At 46.1% G+C, this 26675-nt stretch overlaps 1 protein-coding gene across 1 annotated transcript; it reads right to left on the bottom strand.

The window, feature by feature from the left end:
- Positions 1 to 312: 312 nt before the first annotated feature.
- On the bottom strand, positions 313 to 1727 carry LOC125941763 (uncharacterized). Its single transcript, XM_049659595.1, has one exon. The coding sequence runs from the start codon at positions 1717 to 1719 to the stop codon at positions 313 to 315; it is 1407 nt and encodes a 468-aa protein (XP_049515552.1). The 5' UTR covers positions 1720 to 1727.
- Between the last annotated feature and the right edge of the window lie 24948 nt (positions 1728 to 26675).

The following is a 26675-nucleotide window of genomic DNA, read 5'->3' as shown; positions in this document are numbered from 1 at the left end:
ACCTGTGGGACAAACCGTAGTGAATGATTCAGAATCAGTTTTGTACGCGTGGGGTTCCTGGTTGCGCTGCGGCATCGGAGAGCACACAGACGTTTTGCGCAATTAACCTCTACGAAAACGCACTCAGAAATCGATACCCAGCTTTGATAACCCAAAAATTGGATAAAATTCAATAAGCAAGCAACTGTATTGCAAATACTCTTTAGCGTAATGAAAAAAATTGTGAAGGTAATGGGGAACCGCTTCATTAAAACAGAATTTGTTTCTGGGCTGCAATCGTTTATTCGAATGATTCAAGAACGCTGATTTCCATCATTCCTGTAGACATAGTTTCTTCCATGCAGACCCGGCTATGCGTGCCACGTACAATTCAGGAGATGCTTCCGTTGACCTGGATAGCTGCCAGGCATGCCAAGACTGAATGCCATGGAAGGCGGGCACTTTCATCCACTCATCCTTCTTTAAGTCGCGGATGGCAGCAACTTCTTTTTCTTCAAGATGTATTAGATGCACACCTTTCAGTTTTTCTGTTAAAATTGTTACAAAGTCTCTGGCTGCCCGAATTGCACTTTCAGGGCTTGTTCTCAAGTTGTTGAACATTGCTTGATACTTGACGAGTCCTCCAACTCCGTCGCACGCGTTTTTCCCGTGTCCAGTTGCTGAGAATATCCATTGGGTATTGGGACAATCGCTCTTTCCGAACTCGTAAAGGCGGTATCTATTTTTGAAATGACTGGCGGCTCCATCACTCACATACGTCACCTTGGAGTACACCGGCAGGTTATCGTCCACCCATTCTGTCGCTTTCTTTAGAGCCAAGCAGGCGTGAGCGGAGTCGTGGTTCAAGTCGTCACTAACAATAGCGAAACTCTCCGTAGATTTTTTCGTTGTTACCATGCATGTAAACACGGATACTTGCTGCTTTTTCCAGTGGTATGCCTGAACTTCGTCAGGAAGCACGACAGTCCAGTTTTCGGCAAAATCGAAGTGGAATACAATGCTCCCACGCTGTGTACATTGCTTTTCCTCGTAGATAGCTTTGCCTTGTGTCTTCCTGGTGTGGATGTGCACGATCCACTTTGCCACTAGAACCCGAAGATGATTCAAAAAAGTATCAGCATCCAAAACCTTTTTCACAAGGTCGCCTGCCTCCGACGTCGCTAGCTGTATTTCTTCTTCTTCTGGGATATTAAGTTCCTCCACTGCCAGGGACCCGCCTTTTAGACACTGATTGCATTCGCCTAAAAGGCACTGTGCTGATGACGGAATGCAAATGAATGCGGAGTGAAGGTCATCAGAATTGATTCTGTGGCCAGTAATGTTCTCAAGAGCGGCAAGGCAAAGTTTATAGTTGGTGCAAATGACACAAACGCACACATCATGCTGGGGATAACATTTTACCCAGCGCGGTCGCAAGGTGTAGAATTTTGATAGGCCAATGCCAGAATCAGGATGCTCGTCTTTGTATATGCGGAATGCCTCTCTAATAGATCTGGTCATGAAACGCTTTGTTACTAATACTTTTTCTCCATCGATCGTAACCGACAAGACATCCTTTCTGTTAGGGCTTTGTCTCGAGCATTCCAACTCGTCCTTCGTGTAGTACTCACGTGCCGCAGATACGCACTCAGGGCTCACCTTGTGCCTGGTGAAAGGATCCGGCCGGTACCACACACCGTGATTTTCTTTCAATTTCCTGGACTTGTTTATTTCATACATCGATGCTTCAGGAATAAGCTTCTTAATCTCATGTTTAGCTCGTGTTGATGGCAGGAGAGTCAGAAGTTGATAACGTTCCTGGGGTGTCGTCGACGCTGCATAGGCTTGCCGAAAGCTTTCTGTCCACTGCTCGCAGAAGGAGCACTTTCTTTCGGCTGAATTTCCAGATGCATCACATTGGTTGTACGCCCGCCGTATCTTGTTGCGAACATTTTCCGCTACCGCCCTCTGCACCTCACTTTGTTTTCTTTTGATGTAAGTAGGCCTGTCCCGACTTCTCACTGCGCCTGGGCGTTTCAAAGGGGACACGCAGGTAGTCGTAATGATCTGGTTGACGATGTTGATTTCTGCTTCAGGGGGCATAAAAATGTCATCGCTCAACTGTGTGTTCCGTGAGGATATTTCATTGAAGTAGCGAAAGCACGGGTAGCACAAGTAGTCGTTCTCTTTGACAGTTACTGATGTTTCGGATGTTAAAAGTTGCTCCAAAGCATTAACGTCTACGTTGGTAACTCTGCGAAAATTTCGCTTCTTTGCAATGAGCTTCTTGTGCTTAGAAAGGTAGTCTGCACAATACACTCGCTCAGAGCTATATTTTGCCGCCATGAGACGCACATGAACAGTAGAGTAAGAGCAAAGCACAAGCACTATCGGTGTCGAATGAAGTGTGAACAGCGGATCGATTCAGGCTATCTCCTGTCAGGCCATCTGCTGTTCAGGCCGTCTGCTGTTCAGGCCATAGAGTTTCTCACTATAACACCTAGAGGGTAAACTGGCGCCACCGTCTATGCGAGTTTCTTATAGGGCGCCGTGCCCTCATGGGAATGACCGGATATGTGTCTGCGAGGCTTGTGTTGGCTGGTGTTGAACAAGGCTTCGTCTAAAACGTGGATATGGCTACACAAATAATGCGTTCTTAAAGTAAAATGTACATAAAAGGCTTTCATTCACCCATATTACATATCTCAATAAAGTTTACTCACCTACAATGCCGAATGAAGTGAAGAAAAGCAAGAACAGACGACAAGTTGTTCCAAAGCAAGCGACAATCTTGTCGTCCGCCCTCCAACTTTACGGCCAGCTGATACTTTTTACGTTTCATATAATTGTGCATCCAATAGTAAGTCCTCAAAATTAAACAACATATGTTTTTGTGTAATAATAAAGCTAAAGCAGTTTTTTACGTGCTGTTTTAGCAGGAAATGAATCATTGTGACAGACGGAACGGTGCTAGCCAGGCACGTCTTCAAGGCATTCTGGCTCTCCAAGAACGATGCCAATCCGAAGTCACGATATACCGGCATTCCCATAGATACCACAGCGCTGCAGCGCCAGTTCTCCCTCTAGGTAATATAGTGAGAAACTCTATGGTTCAGGCAGTCTGCTGCCGTCATCTGAGATAGGCGCGCACATCCGGTTACCGATAGTTTTGCTTTTGTTTCGCTTGGCATTCTACATCTTGATTTGCCACTGGAGTGCCACGTTAATACTTTCCACCTATTTCGGTACTACTGGCCTTTCAAGAAAAAGAAATCCAATCCTACCTGCATTCTAAACACTTAGCGGGCAAGAAGTCGGATCTACAACAATTGCCTATCCTTGCGTAAGGGCCTCATTCGACGTGCTGTAACTACGAATGGAACAAAATTATGCAATATGTTTTTAATGATTATGAAAGCTGATGTGGAGGAGAATAAGTGGGCAAAGTTTAAGTAATATCAAAAATGGTGTTTTTTTTTAATTGTCAACAGAAATTTTCATTATTCGGTGTTTTCTTGAAGTTAGACCTGTAGTATCTCTTTATTGAAAAGAGATATAAATATAAGCTTTAGCAGTTTGGTAAATAAGTATGCTTAGAACGTAATGCGGAATTCTTGCCGCTCTACCACAAGCCTTTTTTTGAGATAAAGACCTGCAAAGTAGACAAACAAACGTTTCTTGGGCTGATTTCGAGGTTTTTTATAAAAACATCTACACTATCCACCAAAACAAAAAATAACTGAACACATGCACAAACATGCATATAATTATTTAGAGAAATTTTAGCTACCTAACTTTAATATATTTTGTGTAATTCACAGCCAAAGTTGGCTAAAACAGCAGAGCAGGTAAGCGCGGCACTCCACCTCTTCGTCATTACTGATTCGCGGTGCTTCGAAAAAATTTTTGGCAGCAAAACCAATTGCGGATCTCTTCTTACCACTCATCAGGCAACAATATGTAAAATTTTGAACTAAATTTGAAAGGTCGACCGGCCATCCTTTGTTCGATCTTACATGGAATCACCCAGCTACAAACAACCCTCGAAGCAGTGGCAGTTCGACTTGTTCTTCTGCACAAACTCATCACCATTTGCTCGCTTTACATTCCCCCACATTACCACTTACACAAACATGAATTTCAGTCCCTTATAGACGAATTGCCAGAACCTTATCTTGTTCTTGGCGATTTCAATGCGCACAGCAGTCTGTGGGGCGACTCTCGTATCGATGCGCGAGGTCGTCTTGTTGAAGAATTTCTTTTCTCGTCTGGTGCGTGCCTCCTGAATAAGAAGGAACCTACATTTTACTGTATTGCAAACAGAACCTTTTCTTGTATTGACCTTAGCATAGCTTCCCCGTGTCTATTTCCTGAACTTGAATGGGAAGTTACCAAAAAAAATGTCACAGTTTCGCCGTAAGGGCGAAGCAATGAATGCGATAGCAACACATCAATGTCATACGAAGTAAGGTGAGCGGCTTTGGTAGCAATATGAATTGTAGTAAACATGAGCTGATTAAGTAAGCAGGTGTGCTGCGGCGTAAGTAGACCTTTATGAAGAGAGACTCGATGACCACGAGAAGGCGCGTGTGAAACGGTGGTGTTGATGAGAAGCGCTTCCCGTGGGCTGCGCGCGTGCGAAGGGACACACCTGTAGCGCTGCACTGCCGATCCGGGCAGCATCACATGTGTAGCGTGCGTTGGAAAATGTGGCCCGACTATTGCTAACTGAATGAACAAGCGTGGTGTGAGCGCGCACAAACAAACATGAATAGATCACACTGAATGACTGCAGACAACGACTGTCAAAACGATAGCAGCAAGCCCATACGCTGCAGTGGGCGAAGGTACGTGCGGTCTATCGCTTCAACAGAAACTGAGCGGCGAATGCACAGTGCATAAGGTCAGAGCCGTGTGGAGATAAGAGACGGTGCGGCGAGCGACGAGCGCGGTTGTTGGCAGAGCCGAAGTGCGCCCCCCCCCCCCCCGCTCCCTCCGGCGCTGGCTTCCCGCTTCCTTGCTTGCGCGCGGGAGAGATAAGAGACGGTGCGGTCGAGCGACGAGCGCGGTTGTTGGCAGAGTAAATGTGCCCCCTCCCCCCTCCCCCCCCCCCCCCCGCTCCTTCCGGCGCTGGCTTCCCGCTTCGTTGCTTGCGCGTGGGAGATTGAGTGCGTTCGCTCTCCGTGATAGCACGCGTCCCCGCACGCTTCCGCTCGGGCATACGGCGCGCGGTGCAGATTTTATCTATACGGAACCTCACGGCGACGCCGACGGCAGAAATCCGGTTGAAGTGTCCATATAATTGCTATCGAAATAAAATCTATACGGGAGCGATCACTTCCCCATACTACTGAGAACAACCACAGAAAATAAGTCTCCACCACAAGCCCCTCGATGGAAGGTTGATACAGCAGATTGGGAGAAATTTCGAACTCTTACTAGCAATATCTCCTGGGCTGACATGTCTTCGTTAGGAATTGATGCTGCTGTAGAGTATTTCACTGCCTTCATAATTGATGCCGCTTCTAAATGCATATCCGAAATAAGTGGTGTGGCATGCAAACGTCGTGTCCCATGGTGGAACGACGAATGTAGGAACGCTCGTAGGAAACAGAACAAAGCATGGGGGTTGCTACGTGATTCACCTACTGCAGAGAATATTATCAACTTTAAGAAGATAAAGTCACAAGGCAGGAGAACGCGCCGACAGGCCAGAAGAGAGAGTTGGCAGAAGTTTTTATCAGGTATACACTCGTATACAGATGAGGCCAAAGTATGGAACAGGGTTAACAAGGTGAGAGGACGACAAACATATTCACTCCCTTTGGTAAATACACAGGGCGACAGCTTGGAAGACCAAGCGAACCACCTGGGTGCACATTTTGAACATGTGTCGAGTTCATCGCACTTTCTCCAGAATTCACAAAATACAAAGCAGCAATAGAAAAACAAAAACTAGACCGAAAGAGCACCGGGAACGAGCCATATAACTTACCTTTCTCTTTAACAGAGCTTCATGCATCACTCGCCTGTTGCAACCAATCTGCCCCAGGCTCTGACCGCATATTATATGAAATGTTGAAGAACCTACCCTCTGATACGAAGAAAACCCTTGTCTGTCTGTATAACTCTATATGGACCTCCGGCGAGATCCCCTCTGCCTGGAAAGAGGCCATAGTGATGCCTATCCTGAAGCAGGGGAAGGATCCATCCTCTGTATCGAGTTATCGGCCCATAGCGCTAACAAGGTGTCTCTGCAAAGTCTTCGAAAAAATGATGAACCGTCGCCTATTACATTTCCTAGAATCAAACAGACTGCTTGATCCATACCAGTGTGGTTTTCGCGAGCGTCGATCCACCACTGACCACTTGATACGTATTGAGGCGCAGATACGCGAAGCTTTTGTTCACAAACAGTTCTTCCTGTCTGTATTTTTAGACATAGAAAAGGCCTACGACACCACATGGCGGTTTGGCATACTGAGAGACCTCTCCCACTTTGGTATACGTGGCAATATGTTAAATGTGATTGAGAGTTATCTGCTGAATCGCACATTCCGTGTTCGAGTTGGCAATGTTTTATCACGACCTTTTGTGCAGGAAACTGGTGTACGCCAAGGAGGCGTGCTCAGTTGCACACTCTTTATCGTTAAAATGAACACGCTTCGTGCTTCTTTACCACCAGCTATCTTTTATTCCATCTACGTGGACGACGTACAGATAGGCTTCAAGTCCTGTAACCTCGCAGTGTGCGAGGGACAGGTACAGCAGGGGCTCAACAAAGTGTCTAAGTGGGGAGAGGAAAACGGGTTCAAAGTAAACCCCCACAAAAGTTCTTGTGTTCTTTTCACCAGGAAGAAAGGTCTTGTTTCAGATCCAACTATCGAAATGTATGGACAACAAATACCTATGAACAAAGAACACAAATTTTTAGGCATCATACTCGACTCTAAGCTTACTTTCATTAACCACATAAAACATCTAAAGGCGAAATGCCTAAAACAATGAACTTACTGAAAATTTTATCTCACACATCCTGGGGCACCGACAGGATGTGTTTAATGAACCTTCACAAGAGCCTCATTCAGTCACGATTGGACTATGGTGCCGTAGTATATCACTCTGCCGCCCCGAGCGCGCTAAAAATGCTAGACCCCGTCCACCATCTAGGTATCCGCCTCGTACACTCCGATCGTGATAATGATTTGAAGTGTGCAACGCTTTTCTATAATCGACCCTCTATGAGGCGGCCTTTCTCATTGCGTGTAAGAGAACTTAGCGAAGAGATGGATATCCCACTTATAGAACATCGCCTAATGCCTGCAGCTAAGCTTTCACCGCCCTGGGAGTGGCAGGTGATAGAATGTGATCTATCCTTTGTAGAGGTCACAAAGCACGCTCCCGAGCTCGAAATTGCAATGATTTCCGCGAACTTCAATCGAAGTACTCGTGCTCGGAATTCTATACCGACGCATCCAAGTCCCATGCTGGCGTATTTTACGCCGCTGTTGGCCCCTCCTTTTCTAAATCTGACGTATTGAACCCCCTAACAAGCATCTTCATCGCAGAAGCCTACGCAGTACTGTCTGCAGTGAAATATATAGAGAAATTGAAACTACAAAAGGCAATAATATTCACAGACTCGTTGAGTCTTGTAAAAGCGCTAACATCTTTACAAAAGCATAAAAATCCTGTTTTTATTGAGCTCTACTCACTCTAGTGTAACATTTACCAATCTCATAGACGTGTAATAATATGCTGGGTGCCTGGCCACAGAGGCATTGAGGGCAATGTGCTAGCAGACCAGTTGGCCACATCAACTACATCGCAAGCTAATAATCCTGCCGCTGCTATTCCCTCCACAGATCTGAAGCCTTTTTTGCGAAGGAAATTGCGAGGCCACTGGCAGCGCCTGTGGGACGCTGAAACAAATAATAAGCCCCACTTGATTAAGCCGCAGTTAGGGTTCTAGCCCTGTACAACTAAAACACGACGAACTGATGTCCTATTCTGTCGTCTCAGAATAGGACACACATATGGTACTCACAATTTTCTATTGAATGGAAATGATCCTCCAACATGCGGTAGATGTGGCAACAGGTTCACCGCCCTCCACGTCCTCCTGGAGTGTCGGGAAGCCGAAAGAGAAAGAAACATTTTTCTCTCGTATATCGTTATTGTGTCCCTCTGCATCCCGCTATGTTTCTTGGCAAAGAACCGCTTTTTAACACCAACGCAGTGCTCGCATTCTTGAAAGATGTTGTGCTACATGTTATTAGCCCAATAAGTTCATGGCGCATCCTCTCTCCAGAGGATGTTGCCATGATAGTTTTTTATAGCACATGCCTCCAGGCCCTTGTGTTAATGGGCTCTGTTTAGGCACTTGTGCTTCTGGTCAATTCTTGTATCTTTAATATTTTTTAAGTCGTATCATTCCTTTGCAATGCATTGTTCATGTCCATAGTACACATAATCAGTCATTGTCATAATTTTATTACTTATACATTTTACGCACTTTACAGCGACTGATTTTAGGCCTCTTTACAGCCATGCCACATCTAAAGATCATATAATTCCCTATTCATCTACCACTAACAAGCCATTACCATCGTCTTGGCGCTCTTTGGCCACATCTGGCCCTTGCGCCAATAAACCACAATAATCAATCAACCCGCCGCGCGATCGCCGATTTCGCTCGCCGCAAGGCCACCGATTCCCTTAGCCGCAAGCCCGCTGTTTCCCGCCGCTTGCCAACTCCGGACGCTACGCAGCGGAAAACTAACGACTGCAGCGCCCGGACGTGACGCTGCATTCTCGACCCTGTCTCTAAATCCTCCTCTGACTGTTCCTACCCGCTCTAATTTGCTCGAACTCCAAGTCGAAGGTGTTATGTTACGGATTTTTTCGACACTGGTGCACATATCTCGGTGATGAGCGCTAGTCTTCGTGAGAAGCTGAAGGAAATCCTGACACCCGCCATGCTACGAACAGTAACAGTCGCCGATGGAACCACACCTGGTGTTGGAACGTGTAGTGCCCGCGTTATTATATCTGGCCATAGGACGAGCGCTCAGTTTCTTGTGCTTGCCCACACGACGTGATCTTGGGCATTGATTTTTCTCGACACATTCAGCCCTCGTCGACTGCGGCACCGGTGTCCTGCAACTTGAACTTCTGTCCCCGAGACTTCCTGCTAAGCCTACGCAACTGTGTTCTTTAGAGTTCGTGCGATTGCCGCCCCAATTCACTACTTATGTTCTTTTGACGCCCTCTCCTGCTCTCGCTGACGGGGATTACATTGCAGCCCCTATTATTGACGTCTTGGCACACAATGGAAGCCTACCACATATGGTTGTCGAAATTGTCAACAACGAAGCTTTCTACCATCCGGAATTACGCTTCCAACGTTGGCATCCCTCAACGACTGTCAAAATCTCCACACTAACCTCTGAGGCCCCTTTGAGTCCGACGTGCTTGCCCCCCCAGTGAATTCAACAAAATGATAGCCGCGGACATTTCACCTGCGCAGGCTGATGAGCTATGCCGTGTGTTAGCGTCGTGCCGGGAGGTTTTTGACTTCGACAACCGCCCACTTGGCCAGACAACGGTTGTCATGCTTCGAATCGACACCGGCGACGCAAACCTTATTCATCGCCGTCCGTAGCCAATAGGAAAATAATAATCGGGCAACGGTAACGCATTGGTGTCCTAAGGTTCTCATCGAAGACAGAAGCCCCGGCGTAGGGCTTTTAATGCTGATGAATAAATGAGACGAAGACAAGAGGGGGTATGGACAGCGCCATAAAAAAGATCAGTAGCAGGAAAACAAGGAGCAAAAAATAAATAAATGAACATTAACAGAAGGAAAACAAAACACAAAATTACGGTAACATTGTAACGCCGCACCGGAAGACAATAGAAGAAGTGGCGCGAGGTTTTTCGGGCACCGGCTGTTTCGGACCGTTCCATATCTTCTCTGCCCCTTTCATTCTAAATGAATCCATTCTACATCCGTCACAAGTGGTGGAGGTGCGGGGTACTGGACGCCCTGAAGCACCCAGTCCTACCAGATCTTCGCAGAAGCAGACGCCTGGCCGGACTACCACCAGAGTGAACAAGCATGGCCGACGCCCAAGCAGGCCGGTCAATGAACACCGCCGAAGAGGGCATCGATCAAGTCAACCTGAGACCAAGGCAACCGAGCTACTGGACGCCGGAGCCACGCATATTCTCCGGCAAAACAGATGAAGACGTGGATGACTGGCTGAGGCACTATGAAAGAGCAAGCCGCCATAACGGGTGGAGCACGTCCACGCAGCTTGTGAACGTTGCATTCTTTCTCGCCGGTACCGCTCTTTGGTACCGGACAATCATGAACATGTGCTGACTACTTGGGAAACTTTTGTCCAGGAACTGAAAGCCTGCTTTGGCGACTCGAATTCCAAAAAGAAGAAAGCGGAACACACGCTCTCGCGCAGAGCGCAATTGCCTGGCGAAACGTGTACAACGTACGTTGAAGAAATGTTAAAGCTATGCGGAATTGTCAACGCGAATATGTCCGATGAAGACAGTGGGACATCTGTTAAAAGGCATCGCCGAAGACGTGTAGAATCTTTTCTAATCACTAAAGAAAACCAGAACACTCCTTCCGAATTCCGGCAGCAATGTCGCGCGTTCGAAGCTCTAAAGACCCGCAGGATCTTACCGAAGTTCGGGCGCTTGGACAACGTTACCACAGTTGCAAGTATGGACGTAGCTACCTGCGAAGACATCGCCTCGATCGTGCGTCGATTGGTCAAAGATGAGCTAGCACGACTTCAGGGAGTAGACGCTGGTTATCAGTGCGCGTTTGACGAGTGCTTTCCCGATACACCGCCATCCTGGTCGCGAGAACGTCGCATTGAGCACCGACCGCCATCGGAAGAACCACACTTAAACAACACGAGCTTTCGGTCCCTCCCGGCGAATCTCAGTCGCCGCCACTCCTCACCAATCCGTCGTGATACTGCGGAGTACTACCCAACATCTCGACGTGTTCCTGCAGAATACTCGATGCCACGACATGCTCTTGCGGAATAATGCCTGGCGCCACACGTACCTGCTCCATTTAGTTCCAACCGCGACCTCCCTATCTGCTACGCCTGCGGTTTCGGAGGACATATTGCGCGCTATTGTCGCCGCCGCCCGCAGCGAGCGCCACGTTTTTCGGCGTACCCAGCTCGTGAGCACGAAGACGCGGCTGCGCAATTCGGAGTCCATCCTCTGCGACAACAGTGGTCATACCAATCGCTCGATGAGTCCCCTGTCTCCGAGCGCAGCCTTACACCGCCACCGACCAGAGTTCGCCGTTCGCCATCCCCGCGCCGTCGTAGGTCTCCTTCCCCGCCGCAGCTGGGAAACTAGGTGGTGCGGCCGATGGAGGTGCAGTCGCGGAACGGTCAGACTCGCTAATTCCTCCGTCTGTTGTGATGCTGAAGAGCAAGGTGTGTGTATGTATAGACGGTGTACAAACTACTGCTCTTGTCGATACTGGTGCCGCTATTTCTGTTATGAGCCTCCGCTTCAAAAATCCCCGCAGGGGCGTCTGCGTCAGCAGGCGTTTGGTGTGTAGCGACACCACGGACCCGAACACACGAGGGTTGGCCCCTCCCGCGATTAAACGTGCGCGGCTTAGCCGTGTCCGGGGAAAAGGGGATCCTGGGGGTTGAGCCGAAGCCGGGTGTTTGGACATTCATGGCCCCTCGGTGGAGGCAACACACCTCTTTGGCTCCCGCTTCGCGTAGACGGCACTCCCGGACTGACCCACCCGGGGGAAATCGGTAGTCGCCTTTTCCTGTCTCTCTCTCCCCAATCTTCGTCTCGCTCTCACACACACCTCTTTGGCTCCCGCTTCGCGTAGACGGCACCCCCGGACTGACCCACCCGGGGGAAATCAGTAGTCGCCTTTTTCTGTCTCTCTCTCCCCAATCTTCGTCTCGCTCTCACACTTTTTAGCCTGTCCTGTCTTCTACTCTCTTCCATTCCTTTCATGTCTTCTACTCTCTAACCATATTTGGTTATAGTAGCGGCGTACGACTGGCGTCACGCAGACTTGTGCACAAGCTCTGCCGCGTCCCCTCGTTGGGCTCCGTGGTGGGCGGTCGGCGCTGTTGCCGAACTCGAACATTTTCTTATGGCAGCGCAAACCTCTGTTGTCTATGACCGGCCTCTGAAAAGAGGCCGCACCGAAGCAACGTTTCAGTTCTCCTTTCGGAGCAACACCCCAGCATTCCCCAAGTACCATGTAGTCCATAGCGAAAACAACACACCCGTGAGAAAGCTCTCTCCCTTCCTGATGGCCAAGTGCCTAAAAGACAAAAGTGGATCGACATATAAAGCCTCAAAAATGTCTAGCGGGGACCTCCTCCTAGAACTAAACGATAAAGATCAAGTACAAAAGCTCTCAGAACTTACCAGCATTGGTGATGCCACAGTTACAATTTCAGCCCACAGAACTCTAAACAGAAGTAGGGGTGTGATATCCGAGGAGGACTTCCTTGGCTTGAGCGATGAAGAACTGCTGGAGGGTTTTCAGGAAGAAAACGTTACCAAAGTACAAAGAATTGTCATCCGCAGAAACAATCAAGAAATCCCGACAAAACATATTATACTCACCTTTGGAACAAGCGAAATAAATGCCTACCTCTCTCAATCCAGGATATGTAAAAGTAAATAAATGTCAGGCCATATATCCCGAACCCCAGATGTTTCAAGTGTCAAAGGTTTGGGCATGCTTCACACGCATGCCGAGGACAAACAACCTGTGCTAAATGCAGCTCAAATGATCACCAATCTGACAATTGCACTTCTTCTCTACACTGTGTAAACTGCAAAGGGGACCATGCAGCTTACTCGCGGTCCTGTCCTTGCTGGAAAAAAGAAAAAGTAATTGCACTAACTGTGAAAGAAAAAATCTCGTTCTATGAAGCAAGAAAGCGACTGTCTTACCTTTCGAGAAGAAGTTATGGCGAAGTGACGCAGGTGGGGGCAGCGTCACAGAGGCCTCGGGAGTCCTGCGGGCCCACACACAGTGGCCCTGCAATGACCCCTCCCGCCCCCGTGGTGGAGGCAGTCGGCACTGCTCCATCCTCTTCGAAGGACCCGCGGACACCAGTCCCGCTGGACCCTAAAATCAATCGAACCCCAAGGCCCGAGACACGTGTCTCGGCGCCCAACTCTCGGTCCTCCAGCGCCTCAGGGAGAGCGATGGAGGTCGACTCAAAAACCCCGGTGTCGTCGACGACGAAGGACAAGCGCTCTCTCGAGCGCGCAAAGAGGGACAAAGTCCCAATAACCACGCTAATCAAGAAAGTGATAACCTAAAGGTTATCACTCCTTTGTATTAGCCTTCTCTACATCTATGTCACCTAACATCTTATATCTTATTCAATCGTAATGCCATTTTTTACCTTTCAGTTTTAAAATGGCTTTTATTATCCAGTGGAATTGCAGAGGAATTTTACGCAACTTAGGTGACATCAAAGACATGCTAAGTAACTTCTCTCCTGTGGCCCTATGCTTGCAGGAAACAAAGCTAGGCGAAAAACATAAAAATTTTGTTAAAGGCTTCACTGTGGTACGACGCGACTGTACCCAGGCAAGCCGGCTTTTGGGTGGTGTAGCCATTGTTCTGCAGGGAGGTATTGCAGACAGAGAAGTTGCCATTAACAGTCACATAGAAGCCGTTGCTGTCACCATTTTAGCGCACAAAACCACCACCATTTGTTCACTATACATTCCACCACAATCACATTTTACAGTAAGAGACCTAGAGTTAACTTTAAATCAGCTACCTGAACCTTTTTTAATAGTGGGTGATTTTAACGCACATAAACAAACGACACCAGGGGACAAACACTTGAAGATTTTATCCTAGCGAATGACGTATGCCTTTTAAACACTGGTGCTATGAGCTGTCTGGATCTAGCACTGTGCTCTCCATCTTTCTATAGTGATTTCCAATGGAGTATTATAGATAATCCTTATGGTAGTGACCATATGCCTGCAATCATAAAACCAACCTCTGTTATGATAGACCACCCCGTTGGAAACTTCACCTTGCAAATTGGCCTCTCTTCACTGAAAAAGCTAGTCTAGATAAACTGACCTTAGATGACCTAAGCACAGACGAAGCGAATGAGAGGATTACTACTTGCATAGTTGCTGTGGCGGAAGAGGCTATTCCCGAATCTTCTGGATTCTTAAGGAAAAAACTAAAACCCTGGTGGACGAACAAATGCACAGAAGCCAAAAAAATTTCAAAACAAAGCGTGGGGTATCTTCCGAAGGTACCCAACCCAAGATAATATGTTATCATTCAAAAAAGCGAAAGCAAAGGCGAGGTATATCCGTAGGCAAGCAGAACGAAATTCATGGAAAAATTATATCTCATCGATTAACAGTTCAATAACACCAAGAGGATGTGGGACCAGGTTCACCACATGTTTAGGGGCGACTATGCTCCCTACACGATCCCCGTACTCTCAACTCCAGGCACGCAAACAAGTCTTCAGGAACAAGCAGACATGTTAGGCCAGCACTTCTACACCATATCTAGCTCGGCAAACTATTCCATAACATTTCTCAAACACAAACAGTCCGCAGAAAAACAAAAGCTTCCGACAACGGGAAGTTCAGATAGACCGTTCAATGCGCCTTTAACACTCCATGAAATAAACAGAGTAATCTCTTCGGGTAAGAAAACAGCACCGGGTCCTGACAAAATACATTACGCAATGCTGGCCCATTTGTCCCAGAAAGCGGTAGAGGCCTTGTTGCGTTTTTTTAACACGATCTGGGAAACGGGTAAAATGCCTGCAGAGTGGAAAAAGGCTGTTATTGTTCCCTTCCTGAAGGCGGGAAAGTCACCAAACACACCTCACAGCTACAGACCTATAGCACTAACAAGTTGCCTCGCTAAATCCTACGAAAGCGTAATAAATATAAGACTAACATACGTTCTCGAAACAGATAACTTGCTAGATACTCACCAGTGTGGTTACAAGAAAGGGTGCTCAACAACTGACCATCTTGTTCGCCTTGAACATACCATACGTGAGGCATTCCTTTACAAACAGCACTGTCTAGCGGTGTTTTGCGACTTAGAAAAGGCATACGACACCACATGGAGGTATGGCATTTTACAAAATCTATCTAGCAACACTAGGAATACGCGGCAGAATGCTGAACTGTCTGGCTGATTTTCTGACAAACCGAACATTTCAAGTCCGTCTGGGGGCAACACTGTCCCGCGTCTTCGTCCAAGAAAATGCCGTCCCACAGGGTTGCGTATTAAGCACCACTCTTTTCGTGGTGAAGATGAATTGCATAAATGCAGTTATTCCGTCCAACATTATGTACTCTTTATACGTAGACGACCTTCAAATTGCATGCCGTGCCTCGGGTATGTCTACATGCGAAAGACAAACCCAAATAACACTAAACAAGTTGACGCATTGGACCGAGAAAAATGGATTTCGTTTTTCTACACAAAAAAACTGTGGCAGTCGTGTTTTCACAAAAAAGGGGGTTACACCCGGACCCAGTTCTCAAGTTAAATCAAAGCCCTTTACCGGTCAAACACGAACAAAAGTTCTTAGGAATAATTTTCGACAGTAAACTAAACTTCATTGCCCACATTAACAGCATCAAAACTAAGGCAAACAAAGCGCTTAACATCCTGAAGGTCCTATCACGTAAACATTGGGGCGCCGACCGAACGTGCCTGTTACGTATTTACCGCTCTGTCGTGCGCAGCATTCTTGACTACGGTTGCATAGTTTACGGGTCAGCAAGGCGCAGTCGTACATCAAACGTCTTGATCCCACACACAACCACGGACTGCGCTTAGCAACTGGCGCATACAGGACCTCCCCAATAGAAAGCCTGTATGCCGAGAGTAACGAACCCTGTTTGGAGCACCGAAGAGCTTTGCTCACAATTTCATCCGTGCTTGGAATCACAGCTCTACCTAATCATATATGCAACACTCTTGTTACCTACACCACAAACAGAATACACTATGCCAACAAACCACACAGCGTGAGACCACTTATCCTTCGATTTGAAGAAATGTGCCAAAACTACAATGTTCCGAGCGAAGCTCTCAAGGTCGCCGAAACACCGAATAAATGCCCCCGTGGTATGATTTCGCACATTTTTGTGATTTTACTCTGACATGCCACAAGAAAAAAGAAACACCGCTTGAACACATAAGACAAGATTTTTCACAATTACAAGAAAAATACAATGACTACACCGAGTTCTACACTGACGGTTCCAAGACAAAGCAACATGTTGGAAGCGCAGTCGTATCGGAACACTGGGAACACTGTCTTAGGTTACCACAGTTTGCTTCGGTTTTCACAGCCGAAGTATATGCCCTGCTCATGGCCTTAGAAAAAATAGTTACAGGAGAGTATAAAAAAGCAGTTGTGTACACAGATTCCCTCAGTTCACTTATTTCCATCCATAGAAAATCAGAGTGCGAACCTTTTCTCGGCTGCATCCTGAAAATGCTTGGCAAAAATGAAAAGCATGGTAAAATAATTCGTCTCTGTTGGGTTCCAAGCCACGTGGGAATCCCAGGAAATGAAAAGGCGGACAAATGCGCAGCAATGGCTGGCCGTGAAAAAATTACAGAGATAAATCTTCCATTCAAGGACTGTGTCCGGGTGGTCCGTGCTGCGATCACCTCAAAGTGGCAACAGGATTGGGGCTGTCAAGAAAATAACAAGCTACAAATAGTAAAGCCCATACTGCAGGAGTGGAAGACATCATACCACCAGGAACGGTTCATGGAAGTCATTCTATGTCGCGTTCGCATCGGACACACACATCTCACGCATAACTTTTTATTGAAAAATGAAGAACAAGCGGTCTGTGACCAATGCCAAGAATTGCTAACTGTGAATCACATTTTAATAACATGTCCGGCGTTGGAGGAAAAAAGACAGAAATATTTTTATGAACTTTACAAAACACTAACACCACTTCATCCCTCCCTGATCCTAGCTGAAAATGCACTTGTATCTCTAGATAATGTTTTTAAGTTTTTAGATGAAACAGGTTTCTTAAACAAATTTTAACTAATGATCTTTGTTGCTTGAAGCACTTTCATCAAATTATATATTTTCATCCTGTGCATGGCGCATCATAGCCTTAGTTGCTTTTGCGCCATAAAACCTTACCTAACTAACTAACTAACTTAATTATGTTAGTATAGTGTTAAAGCCCGAAGGCTTTACAAAAAGCGGGAATTTTTTTTTTTCATAAACAAGAAAGCTTCAGACGTGGCCGCTGCGAGAAGGAACGTAGGTGGGAGGTAGAAAAATATGTCCTTTAAGCAGCGGGAGTAATAAAATAAATCGTAATAAACAAACACAAGCGAGACCGCATACGGCGACAAGGTAAACCAAGCGATGATCTTGTAGAAGACGCACTGGCTACACGTGAGTAATTGTATGTCACAAAACAAGGACGGCAAGGTTTTGGACACTTTCGAGAGTTGCGAGACAGAACTGGTGTACTCGAAGATTGACCCCACTATAGATTTAAAAAATAAAAGCTTCCCATGAAGAAAATTTTGGAGCAAGAAACCAAACTTGCGGTTGTCATTGGTAAATTGAAAACTCAACATACATATTCCAAAAATGTTGTGTGTGATGTGTATACCGAGATATTTATCTACAAGAGGAAGAATTTACCAGAGGTGTGTCGTTGAGGGTGCAAGTGGGAGCCTGAATTTAATAAGGGATAAGGAAGCCTTTGTATGCCTCCTTGCAAAGTCAAAACAACGATAGGTTTATTTATTAGCTGATATAAGATGCAAACGTCAGGAAAAAAATTATTCAAATCTGTGTTGCTCTCACAAAAAGAGTTCACCTACTTGAAAAATGTATATATATTTAAGGTAGTTTTTTTTTTCTTTATGCTTGTTTAACATTTATTGCGATAGCAATTATATGGACACTTCTACCGGATTTCTGCCGTCGCCGTCGTCGTCGCCGTCGCCGTCGCCGTGAGGTTCCCTATAGTTAAAATCTTCGCCGCGCGCAGTATACCCGAGCAGAAGCGTGCGGGGACGCGCGCTATCACGGAGAGCGAACGCACTCAATCACCCACGCGCAAGCAAGGAAGCGGGAAGCCAGCGCCGGAGGGAGCGCGGGGGCGGGGGGGGGGGGGGGCGCACTTCTACGCTGCCAGCAACCGCGCTCGTCGCTCGTCCGCACCGTCTCTTATCTCCACGCGGCTCTGACCTTTATGCGCCGTGCGTTCGCCGCTCAGTTTCCGTTGAAGCGATAGACCGCACGTACCTTCGCCCGCTGCGGCGTATATACGCTCGCTACCAGCGTTTTGACAGTCGTTGTCTGCAGTCGTTCAGTGTGATCTATTCCTGTTTGTGCGCGCTCCCACCACGCTTGTTCATGCAGTTAGTAATAGTCGGGCCACATTTTCCAACGCGCGCTACACATGCAATGCTGCCCGGATCGGCAGTGCAGCACTACAGGTGTGTCCCTTCGCACGCGCTGCCCACGGGAAGCGCTTCTCATCAACACCACGGTTTCACACGCGCCTTCTCGTGGTCATCGAGTCTCTCTTCATGTCGGTCTACTTACGCCGCAGCACACCTGCTTACTTAATCAGCTCATGTTTACTACAATTCATATTGCTACCAAAGCCGCTCACCTTACTTCGTATGACATTGCTGTGTTGCTATCGCATTGATTGTTTCGCCGTTAGGGTGAAAGTGTGACATTTTTTTTAATCGGAAATTAATTTTATTCAGTAGCTTACATTTTTTCCAGTAGCGCTCATTTTCTTTCTTTTCCCATTCTATTTTCCTGTATTCTCCTTATTATAATCTTAGCCTCGCTCTTCGTTCTCAGTCCTAGGTCGGTAACTTCAACTCTTTCAGCCATCCGTCAAGGTTCGGAATGGCGCGGCGGGCCACGAACATTCCTGTTCTTTTTTATTTTTCTTTATTTTCTGTTCCCTTCCCACGGAGAGCGCCTTGTATAGATGTCTTGGTCGTCTGACCAAACCTTTCTCTTCACTCCCCGCCCCTCCCACCCCCGCCTATCTGTTGTGGCGTTGTCTCTATTCTGCGCCTTTCCCTTTCTCTTCAGTGTATATATATTTGGCGTCGTGCAAAATAAGCATTTCTTTGTAAGTTAGAGTTGGGCTTGTCTCACATTCTTGTCCCTTCAATTTGCTGTTTTTGTTTTAGAAATATATGCATCAATAGCCCAGCAGAAACCTCTTCTTCAACATGGCGCCACATCGTTTTTTTCCCCGGTTCTTTCTGCGGGGAGAAATTTACGCCTACTGTGCCAGTTGGTCTGAAAAAATCATCTGCCATCAAAAAAAAAAAAAAAACGCACGACAGAGCTTTTCGGGAAAGGAACCTAAGATTATAATGAAGCTGGCTGCAGTCACTACTACACAGTTCGATATGCTCTTTATGCAGAAAACAATATAGGGAGCAGTCATCCAAAATTACTTGTATTGTACTAGCAATAAAATTTGCAGCCGCTACAGAAGTTCAGCTAGCAACAGCATTACTGGCAAGTGGTACAGATGATTGCACCATAAAGTTATGCAGTATTTTGCAATTCACTACCTGCAACACTACTTAAACGACGCACATGTAAGCGCACATGCTTTTTAATTATATACCCCCTTGAATTTGTTATTGCGCCTATCGAGGGTGCACACGGCAAGCGCGCATTGACGCAGTATAATGGAGTGCCCTTGTACCACTTATTAACAATGTCCGATCGAATGATTCAACACAATAAATACAATTACGCGAAAGCTAACAGCCTTTGTAATAAAACGAAAAACATGTGCAGAACTTACATAATAATTTAGTAAGAAACAAAAAAAAATACGAGAGTGATTTCGTTGCAGTTGGCGTGAGTGGTGAAAAATTAAAATAAATATTGCGAGCTGTAAACATATATAATCGGGAATGGCCAGCGAATGCGGCGTGAAAAGTAATATTGAAATGCCGTTCTCTTTGACAGGCCGATATTTACGGGTCTATCAGAACTGCTAAACAATGTGGCTATGCCTATAGCTTTGAACGGACGTTGTTAACCAATGTTTAGAGATGTACAGCCAATGACGGCACTCTTACGGCAAAGCAGGCCCGGGATAGCCAGGTGCGACGCCCGGCCTAGTCATTAACGGGCATTCACCGGCAAAGCAGGGCCAGCGCTGGATGTCTGTTACAGTGGCTTTGCCAGCACTGGCATTACGGAGGCAACGGCGGGCCTTCGCGGCCCAGCCAGTGCCGATTGAAAACCATCATCGGCCCTAGTTGGCCCCATGTGATGTGCTGCCTGGGACATGGCCTGCCCAGCTCCATTATTTCCTCGTAATGTCAACTAGAATATCGGCTATCCTCGTTTGATCTCTGATCCACGTCGCTCTCTTCCTGGCTCTTAAAGTTGGGCCTAACATTTTTGGGTCCATAGCTGTTTGCGCTGTCCTTAACTTATTCTCGAGCTTATCTGTTAACCTCAAAGATTCTGCTTCATATGTTAGCACTAGTAGAACGCAATGATTGAACACTTTTTTTTTCAACGACAGTGGTAAGCTCCCAGTCACGATTTGGTAATACCTGCCGTACGCACTCCAAACCAATTTTATTCTTGTGTAAATTTCTTTTTTTTATTACGGGGGTCTCCTGTGAGTAACTGACCTAGATAAATGCACTCATTTAGAGACTCTAGAGGCTGACTGGCGATCCTGAATTCTTGTTCCCTTGCCAGGCTATTGAACATTCTGTTTGTCTTCTGCATAATAATTAATCTTAAGCCCCACTCTTATACTTTCTGGGTTAAGGCCCTCAATCATTTGTTGTAATTCGTCCATATCGTTGCTGAATAGGACAATGTCATCTGCAAACCGAAGGCTGCTGGGATATTCGCCGTTGATCCTCACACCTAAGCCTTCCCAGTCTAAGAGATTGAATAAACTTCTTCTAAGCATGCCGTGAATAACACTGGAGAGATTGTCTCCTTGTCTGACCGCTTTCTTGATAGGTAACTTTCTACTTTTCTTATGGAGAACCAAGGTAGCTGTGGAATCCTTGTAGATATTTGGAAAGATATTCACGCATGCCTCCTTTACTCCTTGATTGCGCAATGCCTCTATAACTGCTGGTATCTCTACTGAATCAAATGCATTTTCACAATTTATGAAAGCCATATAGAGAGGTTGATTGTACTCCGCAGATTTTTCGATTACCTGACTGATGACATGGATATGATCCATCGTAGAATATCCCTTCCTGAAGCCAGCCTGTTCTCTTGGTTGGCTGAATTCAAGTGTTGCCCTGAGTCTATGGGAAATTATCTTGGTGAATATTTTATACAACACTCAAAGCGAGCTTATGGGTCTATAATTATTCATTTCTTTAACCCTTCTTATGGATTATTATAATGTTGGCGTTCTTCCAGCTCTCTGGTACACTTGAAGTCGTGAGGCATTGCGTATAAAGGGCCACAAGATTTTCAAGCATATCTCCTCCATCTTTGTTTACATCGAATGTTATTCAATGTTCTCCTGCAGCTTTTCCCATGGTCATGTCTTGCAAGGCCCTTCTAACTTCATCGCTAGTTATAGAAGGAGGAGTAGTGATGAACAGTATCTTGTTCATCACTACTTCGAATGAAAGTAGCTTGGCTGCTCTGGGAACTGTACAGGTCAGCATAGAATTCTTCCGCTGCTTTTACTATGTCATCGCAATTGCTGATGATATTACCCTGCTTATCTTTCAGTGCATACATTTTGCCTTGTCATATGCCAAGTTTTCTTCTCACTGATTTCATGCTGCATCCATATTTTACTGCTTCCTCAATCTTTTCCAGGTTACAATTTCGAATATCCCTTACTGTTGATCAGTTTTGACAGTTCAGCGAATTCTATCTGGTCTCTCGAGTTTGACACTTTCATGTTTTGTCGTTTCTTTACTAGGTCCTTTGTTTCTTGGGAGAGCTTACCTACTGGTTGCCTTAGTGCGCTAAAGTATCCTTTCTCTTAAAATGTGTTTTTTATGCTATATATACCCCATTTCTTTCTGCTCTGATGGCATGAAACCATCGCTCAGATGTCGCCTCCGGCACCCACTTTGATAAAGACGGCGCAGCCGCATTCCCAACATCATTAAGTCAAGAAGTTAAACGAAGCGTGAGTATGCATTTTCTCGTTCTGCCGTGGGCGTCACGTGTAGGCTTCACAACTTTGCGACTCGGGATTTGCGCATGTCAGCAGGAGCGATCGACGTACTATTTTGCACAGAAAGTAAAAAAAAAAAACGAAGGCGACAGGTCTGCGCATTTTTTAATTGTGTAGGTCGTTCCTTGCGGACGCGCGAGTCGCGATTTTGCAAAACGAAAGTTCCTGGCAGGGGATCAATGCGTGGGCAACAGAACGAGCTAAACATACGGGCCTTTTATGTCATGGAACAAGAGAAAAAGTGCAGCAGCCAAAGTTTCTTTTCCCTGGTCTCGGGGCCTCCGACGCAGTATTGTGTATTTCTTAGGTGGAAGCTTTTTCGCCCGGGGCCAGCTCTGATTTCCGTGTACAAATAGACCCAGAACACAGTAATGCTTTCATTAAAAAAAAACCGCTGTGAAATTTGAATGAAACGAGTTGTACTTGAGAAAAACGAAAGTTCAATTCTAGGAACACGGAAGCAGAATTCTGTTTTCAAGGCATGGAAGTTTTTACGAAAGTTTCCGAAAGTTTCTGATGATAAAAAAAGTTATCGACGAATTATAAAATCAGTGACTGTGTACCAATAGCCCATGTCTCGGTTGTGTAACTTGCATTTGTTAGAAGCTGTAAGCAGAAAATTTAGACATAAGAACTTAAAGTTTAAGTGAAGTTGTAACGTTATTTACGTAAGTTTTGCCATATTCCCACCCACAAATTAGTATGATACTTGATAGACGTTTATATATATCAATTTGGTCCGCTTTAGAGGTTATATTCGATGCAGTTTACAGAACAGTGATAATATTTTTCATTGTTGAGGTACAAAGTTCTGAACTTGATAGCCCCTAAACTTTTCAGCTTTCGAAGAATAAAAAAACTAAGGCCAAAATCAAATTATGCTTCCTGCCATCGCTATATTTTAAGCGTTTCTTCTATATGCAACAAACACCATCAAAACTGTAGCAGTGGATGGTAAGAAACACAATTTCACCATCCCTATATATTAGGTTTGAGCTCAACTTTCCTACAAAATTTGAAACGTGACACGAACGTGCGTGCGTGTGCTCTTTTGCGTGTGTGTGTGTGTGTTTGTGTGTGGAGGTGCGCGCGTGCGCGCACTGGTTACATTACCAGTATGTAGATTTAGTGCATTTAAATGCGATAGCATTTCTTTGCGTGTATACTTCCGAGACGCTTCTTCCTTAGTCTCCAATGTCTGGCCCCGAAGCCGTATAGCTCAAGTGATACCCTTATGCAAGCAGTACCATTTACCGTCTAATAAAGTTCCAGAAGAGCCTATCCACGGGGATTGTCCAACCAAGTTAATGCCTATCTACGGGGATTGTCCAAGTTAATGCACGAGCATTTTTCCTCTGGCTTATTCAGTTTTTGATGAAATGACGAAGAAGTTTTGCTGCAGTACGCCGTCGCTTCCTATGTTTTCTAGCTCTCTCGCTGAAGGGGACGTCTTCCTACAACTCAACTGAACCGCTGTGGCGCCTGCAGTGTGTGGCTCACAGCGTGGTATGCGCTTGCGACGCACATTGCGACGCGTTTCGCCAGTATCAAGGGAACACAGATAGATAAATACTGCAAGGTGGGTGGGGGTCGACAAAGAAATTCTCTCGCATTCAAAACAAATATTTGCACTCCACCACAACTACAGCCGCCGGGTATGCGGAACTCGTGCCCCAGCGACAATCTGAAGCTTGAAAGCTATGGACGCGGTAAACGCTTTCCCGGAAGCTCGGAATTCACGGTAGCACAATTAGTCAACACACTGAGCAATATTTTTCATTCACTCAAAACTGCAAAAACAATTTACAGTGACGCTTCCCGTCGTGAACGCGGGTGACGCGCAAGCTTATGCGTGCTGTAGCGTACACGACGCTACAGGCCCTCGATGCGCCTCGACGTCTACACTGTCCGCTTACAAAAAAGTTCGGTTGGGGCTAGTTGATACATAGAAGAGACATAGAAAAACACAGCGCCAGTGCTTCTCTCGTCTCTTCTTTGTGGTATGTCCTGGGCGTTTCCGCGGAACATTTATTGCGATAGCAATTATATGGACACTCCAAAGCGGATTTCTGCCGTCGGCGTCGTGGTCACGGTCGCCGTCGCTGTGAGGTTCCGTATGACGTCAACGGCGATGAAATCGTCGCCGTGCTCCGGATGCTGTATGTGTGAGTGAAATGGCGCGAGGGACGCGCGCTTTCACGGGGAGCGAATGCACGTCGGAGAGCAAACGCGCGTTCTGCGCCGTGCTCCCTGAAGGGCGGCAGAATTAAGCATCTCTTTCCTTCTTTACAATCACCATATATAGAGTGCAAACGCGACTTTTTCCGTCGCGCGAAAGGCCAGTGGGTGGACGGGACGGAGGAGAGGCGACGTTTAGCTTTGGCACCAAATGCGTATTTATATAAAAAAGTTGCGAGGCAAGAAGGTGGGTAAGATTTCCGACGCAGCTCGACGAGTGTCCCATTCTAATGTCGTCGAAAACCTCCGAGCCGCCCCCAGAGGCACCAGCTACAGTCACCAACGCCGCACGCATTTTGTGCGAACGCGGGCAAAACGCCGACGGCGTCGACAACAGTTCTGGGCGTTGCTGGTGCTGCTGCATGTCCAAGTTTATACATCTGATAAAACTACTATCCTTACTCCGTATAGCTCTCTACTATATTGCTATCGCAATTATTGCTTCGCCTTTCGGGTGAAACTGCGACAATTTTTTTAGCTTAATATACACTGTCCACATCGCAGACCGTATTCAAGACGGGTCTCGTGCGGCCGGGCCATACGAAGCAGCCGCCGCAGTTTCCGCGGCCGTCGAGTGAGATGTGTTCATGTTTGCTTCTGCGTGAGTCACATCGTGCTTGTTAATTTAGTTAGTATGCCTATGTTTACAAGCTTCCATGGCCGATGGGACTACTAGCCTTACTTCTATGCGGCCACTAATTTGCTTATCGCAATCGATATGCTTCGCCTTTCGGGCGATCGAAACTGCGACTTTCTTTTTTTTCTTTTGTATGAACATCTTTAACCTGTTCTTACTTTTATCCACTGCAGTTGTCTTTCTCCGTTTTCTGCATTTTGCCCTCGTAGATAGGTATGGTGAAGTGTTGTCCAAGAAGACGGGTTAGAAGCGGTGCGGCTACTGCGGTTCTATATCTCTAATAGGGGAAATATGTATTAACTGAAATAAATTAATGAAATTGAATTGACAATTATAATAAAGTACCGTATATAACGCGTAAACACTAATATATACGCTAGAGATAGTACAAAAAGAAGTAAATGACACCAACGAACGCGGGTCACTGTGCGTAAAATCTTTGTTCATATTGCAATACAAGTCTGTACTAATCAAAAAGCAGTTCATTGCTGTGAATTCTGTTCTTGTAAGGCTGAAAATTGGCAACTGTCTGTCAACATTTTTATTATATAAAAATTTGCAAAGGGCAGGTTGGAATTTTTATAGGCGCCGGTTATTCCTCAACGCAAGGCATCTCTAATATAAGCGCTGAAACAATAAAAAACATTGACTACAGTATATGATGCGCTGGGAAATTAGCGAGAAATTTGCTTCTATTGAAGAGTTTTCAGTCACATTAGTGTCAACTTGGCTGGTCTCTTGTCTTAACGAGTTTCAGGGACTTTTCTGAAGATTTGAAGAGCCAATAAAATTGCCCTCCTATAATTCCACTCCAGGAATTTTGGCTGTTTCCAATGAGTCGCCCCTATTTTTATCCCTGTTTCGTGTGAGAGCCTCCAGTTTCGCTACTTCTAAGGACATTCTGAAGTGCTTATTAGCGAGCCATCCGTTTGCACCAAAGATGCCTTTCTATAGGAAAATCAAAATCATGAAATCTGATACCGCATTACAAGAATGAGGGGGGGGGGGGGTCAGATTTCCCATTCACATCTTGACTGCTGACTCACTAACGCTGGAGGTAACGGCAAGCTATAATTTAATAAACACTTGTGCAGAAACCATCGCCATTGATTGTCGATGTAAACAAATACCCCGAAAGAAACAACGATGGTTTCCTTGCCGAGTTCTCTCCTGCGGCGTTTAAACCTTCAGAACCATCAAAACTCAAGGAGCTATAAAGTTGGGATTCGGCAATGAACCCGACCCTGAACTCGGTTGCCCGGAAGTACGCGCCCTTTGCACTGGTGCTTTCCAACCACCGACCGCGAAGCGCGCGAACGGGCGAGAAAAGCAAAGAGAGCTAATCGTTTAAATAATGTCGGCAGTTTCGCTCGAAGGGCAAAGCGTTGACAGTGATAGCAAGCAAGGTCAAGCGTTGCGTTTGGACTCCTCGAACGGTGTTCTGCGTGTTGGCACGGCCCAGTGATAGTACACAAGTTAGTCGGAGAACACAAGTTCAGTTTCGTAGACGAGTTTTGCAAAGTTTGTGGCACTGGAT

The sequence above is a fragment of the Dermacentor silvarum genome, unplaced genomic scaffold (genome assembly GCF_013339745.2).
Source record: "Dermacentor silvarum isolate Dsil-2018 unplaced genomic scaffold, BIME_Dsil_1.4 Seq230, whole genome shotgun sequence".
Lineage (NCBI taxonomy): Eukaryota > Metazoa > Arthropoda > Arachnida > Ixodida > Ixodidae > Dermacentor > Dermacentor silvarum.
The sequence above is the reverse complement of the archived record's forward strand: the minus strand, read 5'-3'. Positions and strand labels throughout refer to the sequence as shown.